The sequence below is a fragment of the Notothenia rossii genome, assembly GCF_949606895.1.
Source record: "Notothenia rossii genome assembly, chromosome: 11".
Lineage (NCBI taxonomy): Eukaryota > Metazoa > Chordata > Actinopteri > Perciformes > Nototheniidae > Notothenia > Notothenia rossii.
Genome location: NC_136910.1, coordinates 17,211,599 through 17,223,144, shown reverse-complemented (window position 1 = coordinate 17,223,144; position 11,546 = coordinate 17,211,599). Strand labels below are relative to the sequence as shown.

Below are 11,546 nucleotides of genomic sequence, written 5' to 3'. Positions count from 1 at the left end.
ATATAACCTGGCCTTTTCTTATCAATACACATACATTCGCTGTTGATTTGAATCAGAATATATTTAGGAATTTGAGCTAAAATAGTATAAAATGAAAGTGTTAACAAGACACGTATCCATTGCATTAAATATCACTTTACATGTTTTGATTCCCTCCCCAAAAGATAAGGAATTTGCATGAAAATGACAAGGGAGGACATGTTTGTTGAACCAAAAATATTCCCATATTAGATGAAGCCCGGCCCCTGCTGGATATTCAATGCAACAATAGTCGCCTTAAAGGGAAGTTTAAAACGGAATCAAAACAATAAGAAACCTGCTGCTGCACTGCCCTCTGGTGGTTTCATGTGGTCAGGTCTCACTACCTCAACACCAAAACCAGATCAAATATGTCGCCCTCTGAGAAAAGATTGAAGAAATATTATTTTATAGTGATATAAAGAGGATTTGAATGCAATTGAGCAGTGGGTCTTAACTATTATGGAGTGTGACCCTTTAAAGCAACACAAACAAACAAAGGTAGCTCATGAACATATGCAAAATGAGCTGATAATCTGATTTTAACCAAAGTGACAATAGGTCCAAAGAGGTCAAATTATATCAGAAAAATAGATCACAGGAGGAATACATCGAAACCAAACCTTGCTCAAGTTGCCAAGAATCTCTGATATGAGTGCTTCTCCGTTAACATCCACTAGTACTGAAGAATGTCTGTAAAAAGCCTTAAAAATAGATTAACAACGCTTCAAGTCTGTCTTAAAACAATAGTAAGGTGTCAATTAGAGAATAAAAACACCTGAGAAATAGTGCAAATCTCAGCCTTTGACACAATAATGAAGAATGTGACTTTTGATCTTTTTTTATTGGCAGTTAAAGATGGCGGAAAAAACAAAGTCATAAGCAGCAAATAACAACTTTACAAACTATTATTTTAATTTAAGAAAAAAAAAAGATTTACCACTGCAAATATATAACCATAGACTGTATGAATGACACTCAGAGTAACAAAGGGAAAGGGTTAAGGTTAGCCTTTATCCATCTTCTCATTTCCTGGAAAAACAAACAACGTAATGAGTTAATGTTCTTGAAAACATTCAAACATTTTCAAGATTATTCTTCAATTATAGAGAAGAATGAATGCAGTGTTGTATGAGGAAGTCACTTTAGTGGTTTTACCTGGGCAGCGTGTCGCTGTATGGATCACTACGAAAACAGGAGAACAAAAACAAATCAGCAAAACTGAATATCGATATGCAAAGAGGTCATTATTATTGAAGCAGTATGCTGGTATGACAATAAATCATCAGTGGGAGTGGTCCTTACTGCTGGGCCAGGATGAGGGGGATGCTGGGGCTGTCACCCCGTAGTGGGGCCCGGTCCAAAGTGCGGCTGTTGAACATGGGCAGTGTGGACAGAGGAGAAGCAGAACTACGCTGTCCCGCCATATTCCTCAGCTCGTCAGTGTTCCCGTGGATGGTGTGGTGGTGGTACAGCTGAATCCTGCAGCAAACAAAACAACACATACAGCATTATGTGCTTTTTCTAAAAAATTATCCATGGGTTCGTAGATAACGCTTAAAAAAAACAGTTTTTCAGCCTTACATAATATGTTTTTTTACAAAAATGTATTATAGATTGAAAGGCAGAGTGAATAGGTGAGTTATGAGGGCTTTTTTGAAAGATGCTAAAGTGTTAGCCTTTCCCATATGATTGGGGAGGGAGTTCCAGAGGGAGGGGAGGCTGCAGCAAAGACCCTGATGCCCGGAGCTTGTTCCTGATTGGCTGTAGAAGATGGGGTGTGTTGTGTGATAAGGTCACAAAGGTAGGGGGGGCCAGGTTGTTGATGGCTATGTAGGTGAGAAGTCAATGCGGTATTTGATGGGTAACCAGTGGAGGTCATGGAGGATAGGTGGTTGGAGGATGCTGTTTTAGAATGACCTCGTACCCATGGTTAGCGTCTTACCGCGTGAAGGATTTTAGTCATAGGACAAATGGATCTTTAGTTAGATGATACATTGTGTAAAGTCTGTATTCAATCAGAGAACAGAGAAAAATGTACTTACTGGTTCGTTCTTGCATTCCTCTTCGTACTATGAGAAAAAGAGAAAAATGTCACCTCTGTGTCACAGAATATCAGGATCAATCAAGGGCTTGCCTTAAAGGGTCAGTTCACCTACAAAACAGAAATGTGTGTATTCCCCCTCCAGTGTTACATATTGCATTGTTGTGGCTGCATGAATGTCTACAAGGGGAATGTTTTTTTTTATTTGGCCAACATAGCATTAGGCTATATGTATATTATTATTTATATATTTTTGTTTTCAACAGATTGATGCATACACTCCCTCTCGTCTGCCGAACATGACGTAGGCCAGCAGGAGACACAGGATGATGGCGAGGATCAGTGGCACGATCACAGTCACGATATAGTCCGGGAAGAAGTCTCTGCTCGGGGGAGACTCGGGGGGGTTGAAGTCTCCTCCGTCCTCCAGAATCCCCGAGCCCACGGGGGTAGCGGGCGTAGCCGTTGCCTGCTTAGTCAGATCAAACTGCGGGAAAAATGAAGGGAAACTTCAAAATGTGTCTTTTGGACAACATTTGTGTGATTAGTCATAACATTTTTTGATTATTGATTGATTGGTAATTTTTTTTTTCAAGCAGAAAGTCAAAAATTAGATGGTTCCTGGTGCCCGCGTACATTTTAATGGGATTATTATACTATGAGCTATAAAGCAAAAACATTATCGCAGCACCAAAGAGTTCAGGACCTCTCTAGTGGGTTACAAGTTGAATAAGAGGGGCTTTGCTTTTGCTTTTTTTGCAAAAAACTGGAGGAATTTAAATCTTGTTGGAGCTCCTGCCCCCCCCCCCCCCCCCTCCCTGTGAACCCAGTGGCCATCTGCGAGACAGCGAGACACAGCAAAACCCAGCCCGAAACCAGCCCGAACACATACACACACCGACTCGTAGCCTGGCTGGGAGTTTGTGTATGTATTCACACATCGACTCACAGCCTCGCCGTGTCCCGCCGTCTCAGGGAGGAGAAATCGGCGGAGTTGCAGCTGAGAAAAGATTGTGAGAGTCCGTGGAGCCGTTAACGTAACGGGAAGAAAAAGAGAAATCCCCAATGAGCCGTTCTGGGGCAGCATAGACAGGTCTTTTCTGTGTTAGAGTTTTACTCGCTACAGGGTGTACTTTGAGGGTTTGTGACTCTGCGGACCGTTTACATGCAGAAAAACCGTCATAACACACAAGGGGACGGGTAATAACCAGAAAAGCATGATATGGGACCTTTAAATTGTAAAAACGATGTTTTGAGTTCACTTTTAAATATATAAGAGACAAGCATAATGACAAATTATCATTCTTAATGATAAATATATTTGATAGATTTTTAGAGCCCAAGTTAACAAGTTAAAGTATATATTTTATCATACTAAAAAAGCAAAATGGGGGAAAAAGGATTTAAAATACTGTTTTGTATTTCTTATTCCCTTAATCCTACTGTCATTCCCTAGAAATAATACAAATATTTTCAAACTAATCCAAAACCCTGACATTTAAAGAGAATGAACTTTGCATACAAGTTGACCATGTCGAAGTTTCCATAAAACTAGATCGCTAATTCTAATTCTTCATATTTTTGAATTAATAAAGAATCGTGTCTTTTCAGGCCTCACCAGCTCCGTCTTGCACCAGGTGATGCAGTTGCTGGGAATGCTGCAGAAGTTACATTCTCCGGGGACCTTGACCTTGGCTCCAGCTGTGCACTGCTTTTCATGCTCTGCAGTCAGCACCCTCAGAAGACAATCTGAGAAATACTGCTCCGAGGCCACCTTCACATACACACTGAAACACATTTAGGAACATAGTTATTATGAAGCTTCAACGTACAGCCTGTCACTGACACCTCTTTGATTACCCTTCAAAGTGTCCTGCCAGCGGGAGGGGAACTCTGCCGCCGCGGTCCAGGGCGTTTGTGATGTTCACTATTTCCAACTCCTCCGTGTCCCACAGCTTCTGTAGATCATGCTTTATCTCATCCTGAACAGAAGAGGGCAGCACCTTCTCAATCTCCCTCAGCTTGATGAAGAACTCAGCTTCATACGGCAGAATCCTCTCTGTGAGGGAGAGCAGGGACATAGACATGTCATTATTACACTCCATTGTTTAACTGTACTATGCAACATTATTTAAATGTCCATTACCTGCAGTGGCTTTGATCACAAGTATGTGTCTGGCTGCTTCATAGCTTCGTTTGTTAATGGCAAAGATCTGTCAGAAACAGAGAGTGTATTATCAACAGTACATCATATAGTTATCAGTTTTCATATTTTTACACAATAGATTTTTTTACTATAGCGCTTTCTTGAAGACATTTTGTTTCTATATTTGACGACTTTTTCCATCGATCATGGTTTGTTGACGGGTGTGTTTTCACATTCAGGGAATTTGCTGTGATGTATTGGTGCAAAAGGTAAACATATTAAAAAAGAATTAAAGCAATTATTGTAACAAAAAAGAACATAAATACAGAAAAAAAGGCCTTTAAAAAATAGGTGCAACAGACATTAATATAGAATAAAATAAAAAGTGAAATGGCATATGAAAATAAAGTTAAATGATGCCTCAACCCTCTTGAGTTTGCCTAACTATTAATAAATAATGTGTTATAACACAGAGACCTGATGATCTCTGGCTTTATGTACTTTGACCATAAAAAATGACAGTCTTTTAAAAATCTTTTTTTTTTTTTTAAATATATGGCATTCTTAGTGAATTAGAGGTATAAACAGACTTTCAATGGGATGGGAAATTACATTTAAAGATTTTATTATAGTTATATTTGTAACTTCAGACTGTTTACATATTTTTTAGCGATAAGGACTAAAGATTTGTATATTTTTATAGACACCTGTGTCATTTGTTCATGCATTTTTGAAAAGGGTTGCAGTTTGGGAATTGAAGGAGTATTTATTAGATAGAGAGTTATTGGTTACATCCAAAATGTTGCATGTTTTCCAGCTTTAATACATTCTGTTTGAAGGATATTAAAGTTCCACGTCATTTGCCGTCTCTTCTTCTTCAAAGATATGTGTCTTCATACATTTGTTTTAAGTTGGATCAAAACAACAGCACTACAGAAACACCCAAAGCTTTTGTCTCCGAGGGTCTGACAGCAGAACCAGACATTTAACACCAATGTTCCGGATAGCTTCTTATAATTAAGATTTGTCTGTTATCCTTGATTGGCCCTTTATCTACTGAACAACAACAATAATGTCAGAATAAATACAGTCAAATGGAAAATTAAGCCACAGATGTCATATTACATTACATGTTACTTGTCATATGCAGCAAATATCACTTCAGACCTCAATTATAGTTTTTCCTGGAGCAGTTGGCGTGCCGTACAGGAATCCATTATCGTAGGGGTGCCTCTGGGTGAAGCGCAGCCACTCTGGGAGGTCTGGGAAACTCTGCTGGTTGCACTTAAAAATCATGGGGTCATCGTACAAGCGGCCAGCTTTATGACAAACAAAAAAGAGAGTAAAAGGGTTGAGGAACATGCAATAAGAAAATCTACACCTTCAATAAAGATGATAGAAGAGTGGATAAATATGATTCTTACCGTAGAGTTTTGACAAAGGTTCAAAGTCATTCTGGAAATACTCTCTCAGCAGCTCATATGTAAATAACTTCCCCACAGGAATGGTAACTTTGATCTCTGCATTTGCCTCAAAGAAACTGACGGCACAAACTGCGAGGACATGTGAAAAAAACAAAAAACACCAAAAGATTTATCTGAATGGTCAAGCAAAACTCTTAATTGACATACAAAATAAAATATGACAACACACCGTCTGATGTTGTTGTCTAACCGTTAAAGTCCTACAATACTCGACTGATTAAATCAGGACCAAATGTCCTCAGGACCAAATAACAACAGACACAAAGAAACTGGCTTTCCAGAGTTGTTATAATACATCAAGTTATAATATTTCAGGAATAAACTTGCCTGTTAAACAGAGGAGCCAGCTCCTGCAGCCTGCCATCTTGTTTGGGTCTGTGATTGACAGGGCCAAGCGGAGAGGGGCTTGGTCACAGCAGAAGACATGTCAGAGCTATTTTTGCCTCGCTCACCTCATAACATCCGGGGAGATGTCTGTGAATGTGTGGGGGGCAAATAAAGAGCCGTATTATTCACTCTGGTGATATATAACCACCGGAGTTACTTTAGGCATGATGTTTCCATACTTAAAACACATAAGTACAATTACTCAAGTACTTGCATATAATATGGAGGTTCTTTACATTAGTTTTTTTCTTTATTACTTTATACTTCTTCTAGGGAAATATTTTAGTTTTATTTATTTGACAAAATGTATCTGATGACTATAGTTACTATTCATTTTTAGATTAGGATTACACCTACAGAACATGTGATACAAAATAAAATATGCAAAGAAGTTAAGCTGAGCTATATGAGTGACATTACATTTCGGGTTACATGTAATGCATCAAACAATGAAAAGCAACTAAATAAAAATAATATCACTGAATAAGGTTATATTCTGCCTAATAAGAACTTTTATCCTATATTGACAAAATACACAAACCATAATAACAACAGTAACTACAAAGTGTATTCAGTTACAACATATAACACAAGTGACATATTAGCAAGTCGCAATCCATAATATGTTTTTTTTAACTTTATATATTGAGGGACCTATTTCATTAAGTTATTTATTTGTTTTTAACTCCCATTGGAGTGAAAATGTAAAATGTCACTTGTGGACAAACTTTTCCAAAATGATCATAAAAGTAACCCATTTATTATTAGAAAATTATTTGAAAGAGACATGAAGCATCTACAAAGAAACAACAGGAGTACAGAAAGCAACCATAAAAAATAACTACAAAAGGGTATTAACAATTGCAAAGTGAAACAGAACAACTGCCAAAACACAGAAAGGTTTGTTTTTTGTATTTATGAAGCCAACCCAAGAGCCCATTGTATAGGGACATGATATTCTGAAAGAAAAAAACCTTCACAGGTTAAGAGAAGAAAGTCCTGATTGTTGCAAAACCAATATTGCAAGGAAGAAAGATTTGTTTTTATAAAATATTTCCTTGTGTAGTTATGTGACATGTGTTTGTCGGCTAGCTAGGTGGCACTACTGCCTTACTGAACTCATGTACATCGTTGGACAGCAGTGCACTTCAGTACTTTCCGGCAATACTACTCTAGTTAAGTCCTCCAGACTACATAGTCACCTTCTGTAAAAAAAAAAGGGGACATATTTGAAAATGAGTCTCTCATTTTGTTATTTCCAATGTGTGAAAATACTGCATGAATGTGTTATGACCTGCCCTTGTAGATAAATCAGCCTCCGTTGAACATTTGTAAACTGATACGAGATGTGTAAACTCAAAACCAAAAAGGAAAATGCTTTGTCTAGCTTCAGTGATACTGTTTAATGTATATCTACCAGCACAGATGCAGAATGCAGGAAGCAACAATGTGTCCTGCAACTAACGGATGTGTTATTGGTCACAGAGGTTTGACGTGATTGAAGTTTACTGGGTCCTAATGCCAGTGTTGTTCTCTGACAGCCAAATCCACCTCAGTAGTTTAATATTCCATGGCTATCTATCTACAGATTTATAAGGAGGACTGTTGGTAAGCATTGTAAACATCAGCCAGAAAGTCTCTCAAACCATGATATTTTTTAACCATGTAGTTTTGTTGCCTACAGGCTTTACATTTTAACCATTGAGATATGCTATCTATTAATTATCCCAATGTTTTTGTGTTAACTATTCAACTGTTTATTTTCTGCTAAAAAAAATGTTCAACCATTTATCCACTAGCAAGGCCTCTGTTAGATTGAGTCTTTACACTAATGATCAATTATGTTTAGCTTTATCAAATATTTATCCACATTTTTTCGCTGATTCAATAATTTGTCCATTACTTTTTGCGGTCATGCATCCAATTGCTAGCTAGCACATTTTTAAGATTTCGAGATATGACATAGAAATATAATTTACCGAATACAACTTTTGTAAGAATGATTCAAATGTTATACTTTGAGAATGTGTAACTGTTTTGAAATCTCTATTGGCTTTCTAACTCATTTAAAGGTGCTTCTCTTACATAATTGCACCACATTTATTATCTGAATGAATATGTTTCATAAAATCATAATTTCTACGTTTGCAAATGATCTGAGCTAATTTACTAGTACACCTCAACAATGGAATTAAATTAGTTACAGTTACCCCCTTGATATCCCTGATTTGTCTCTAGTCCACGGGCACTAGGACCCGGCGGCTGCCGGCTCCATGCAGCAGCGCTCTGCCGCTGCGAGAGGAGGACCAGAAGAAATCTGCAGCTCACGGAGTGAAGAGATCAAAATGATGCTGCCTGTAAAAAGGGATTAAACGTAAGCAATCTGTCGTCAACTGGGGTAAATCCGCGGCTCATTATTGTTCTTCTTTTCTGTGCAAATATGTGTTTTTATGACTAATGCATTTATCGTTGAGGTTTACAATGTGGTAATGGCAAGCCAGCTAATGACAGATGCATCGTGCTCACTTTCTCCTTTGCATTGAATTGCAGCGGATGCAAGCAGGCCTTTTATACGATCTGTTGTTTTTGTTTCTCCCCATCTGCCGGTGTAGTCTGGGCGCCACCTTGCTCGGATCGGCTGCTGGTGGATAGCACAGATTTGCCACCGGGGGTTGAGAAAGGAGACATGCCGTCGCTGAGCATCCGTTGCGCCGCCTGAGTGACCATGATGAAGACAGAATCCACCTCCAAGAGCACCGGCTCTGGCTCCACGCTCAGGAGCCCATCCCCGCACAGGAACGCATACGAAGCGGGGATGCAGGCCCTGAAGCCCGTCAAAGACAATGCTGCCAACGGGGACATGCAGGATTGCCCCCGAGGGCGCAGGTACGGCTCCAACGTTCACCGTATCAAAAACATGTTCCAGCAGATGACGACCACTTCCCCAGCCGACGCAGAGGGAGAGGTAGAGGGAGAGGGAGAGGGAGAGGAGTGCGTCAGGACCGCCGACACATCGGTGCGCCTCTCCCTCCCTAGAGCCGGGAGCCTGAACGAGAACGTGGACCACAGCGCGCTGCTGAAGCTCGGGTCCACCGTGTCTGAACGCGTTAGCAAGTTCGACATCACGAAACCGGAGAATGGGCACCCCAGGGCCTCATCACCCAGCTACTCCAAGTTGCAGGAGACCCGCCGCATCTTCGAGCAGCAGCTTGAGAGGCAGATGCAGGAGAAGCTGCTGCAGCAGGAGAACCAGCAGGAGCAAGAGAACCAGCAGGAGCAAGAGAACCAGCAGGAGCAGGAGAACCAGCAGGAGAACCAGCAGCAGCAGGAGAACCAGCAGGAGAACCAGCAGGAGATCCAGCAGCAGCAGGAGAAGATACAGCAGCCAGAGAAGCTGGCCACCACCAGGGTCCTGCTGAAACCAGAAAAGCCCCCAGGCTACCAGGAAAGCAGGTTGGAACTGATGGCTCGTTTCAACGGCAGCACAGAGTCCCTGGACAGCCTGGACTGCAGCGAGGCTGTGTCCCCGACAGTCAGCCAGCTCAGTGCAGTGTTTGAACGGGCAGCCGAGCTCCGAAACAACCTCCACCGCCTCTCATCTACCCCACCACTCCCTTCCAGGGGGGTCAGCGCCAAGGTGGGTGTGTTGAACTCCAAAATAATCACAAAGAGGGTTTGTGCCTTTGCAGCAGGCAGCAAGGAGGAAGATGCAAGCAAACAAATGGGCCAAGAGGGGCCTCAAAGGGGAACCAGGGGGAGGGCGACGCCTCCATCTGATAGCATTAATGGGGGTCAAAGCACACAAAACACTGAACTTTACAGTACTGTAGGAGAGCAACATGAGAAGAGAGAAAAGACAGTTTCAGATGCAGGGGTTGAGGTCAAATCTGTGGAACACTATGGGGCCAATAAGGGGTCGAACAGCACAACAATGCAAGGTGACATCCACATCTCTGTGGAGAACGGAGACACCACTGCTGAGAAGCTTCGCTCTGGAAAGGGGGGTGAGACGGAGGAGGAAGACAGGACACTGGACCAGTCGGGGCGTGATTCTGTGGATATCAGTACCTACAGCGCGGTGGGGGAGGACTTTGGAGGAAGCCAAGTGGATGAGGAGGAAGAGGAGGAAGATGATTCCTACGAGCCAGAGTCCAGCTGTGCAGAGATTAATGGGCTGCCTGCGGAGGAGGACCCGCCCCCTTCAAGGAAGATCCGCTTTAGCATTGAGCCCATCAAGGTGAGAAAATATGCAAGTGGCAAAAAACATGTGGAGTAGTAGAACATGAAGGTGTCACCAGACGCTCATCTAACTAGCTAGGGTGCTGATTTCTGTCTATATTCTGTGTTTGGTTTCACCCAGTGTGTTGAGAGGCCCGTTTGACTTGACCTTAAAGTTTATCTACCCTGCTACAGCCATAGTCAGCGGCGCTGTCAGCTGTTTTAATGAACTCACTCAGCTTCTGCCGGTGTCAGAATGATGCTGACATTTAGATTTTACCCTGTTTCAACACAGGGCTTTGCACACTACCAACAGCCCCCTCCCCTCCGCACTAGCCAGTTGCTAATGAACGGTCCTGCATTCCTACTGTGCAGCTGACATGGGCCCCAAAAGATCTGCCATGTAGATACTTATCTGATATGCAGTGGGAGCTGCTGCTTCTGTAAATAATTGCTGGGGGAGTAGGAACAAAGAGGCCTGAATAATTATTCCTGTTTTAAAGAAGTAGATACTCTGCTGTGGCCAATGCAAGGTCAGCGGGAAAGTCCATGGGGAGCTGGGTGAGGAATGGAGTGGTTTTGTGTGTGCGTGTGAGAAAGAGAGGGAGGAAGTGAGAAAAGAGGCTGCGATCTCCTCTTGGAAGATGAGAGAGGAGGATAGAGGGGAGGGGGTGGAGTTTATTTAAAGTGTCTCTCCGTGTCTGGGGGGGTGGTGGTGTAATGATCTGGAGAGGAGCATCAGATCCTCTCCTGCTCTGTCCCGCTGCTCTGCTCTGCCTTGAGGTCTGAGGCATACAGAGGCCAGCTACAGTGTGCACTGACAGTGTGCATCACAAACATTCCCTCATGCAGAAAGCCATTTCAGGACCAGCCAAGTCAAAAGTTGCCACTGCTTCACACAGGAGAGCATAGTCAAGAGAGCTGGTATTTAGAGAAGGGATGAACAATACATTATATTTTCATCATAATAGCATATTTGAAATTTAACCATTGTGCTTTTTTTATTGATGCCCAAAATTCAACAAGCAATTTATTATATTTCATCTGAACACTGAAACTAGCAGAAAGGCTGAAGTTATAACATGCTAACATCTGGTCAGCTTAGCTTAGCACAAAGACTTTAAACAGCTAGGTAAGAAAACATGCTACCAGCGTCTCTAAACTTCTAAGCAGGTTTCCTAAAGTCATGAACTACTCCTCTTTATATCTGAGTAGTTCAACTCAGATTACAGTAATGGTAAAGAGTGCG

General features: G+C 41.6%; 2 protein-coding genes across 3 annotated transcripts in view; one reads left to right on the top strand and one right to left on the bottom strand.

Annotated features, from left to right (window-relative positions):
- Positions 1-843: 843 nt before the first annotated feature.
- sgca (sarcoglycan, alpha) lies at positions 844-8,430 on the bottom strand. Its single transcript, XM_079659749.1, has 12 exons — positions 8,290-8,430; positions 6,020-6,166; positions 5,633-5,761; positions 5,376-5,527; positions 4,209-4,275; positions 3,923-4,121; positions 3,681-3,849; positions 2,341-2,549; positions 2,064-2,090; positions 1,324-1,500; positions 1,177-1,203; positions 844-1,050 (listed from the first exon to the last, which is right to left on the bottom strand). Exons 2-12 carry the CDS (start codon positions 6,054-6,056, stop codon positions 1,044-1,046), a joined length of 1,200 nt encoding a protein of 399 aa, XP_079515875.1. The 5' UTR covers positions 6,057-6,166; positions 8,290-8,430; the 3' UTR covers positions 844-1,043.
- ppp1r9bb (protein phosphatase 1, regulatory subunit 9Bb) overlaps positions 8,352-11,546 on the top strand; it is a 25,214-nt gene continuing 22,019 nt past the window's right edge. Inside the window, exons 1-2 of one of the 2 annotated variants that reach the window (XM_079659748.1) lie at positions 8,352-8,453; positions 8,692-10,316. In XM_079659748.1, the coding sequence (XP_079515874.1) occupies positions 8,805-10,316 (1,512 nt within the window). In that variant the 5' untranslated portion in view covers positions 8,352-8,453; positions 8,692-8,804. Of the gene's footprint in view, positions 8,478-8,691; positions 10,317-11,546 lie in introns of both variants that reach the window. The other variant, XM_079659747.1, reaches the window with a different exon arrangement.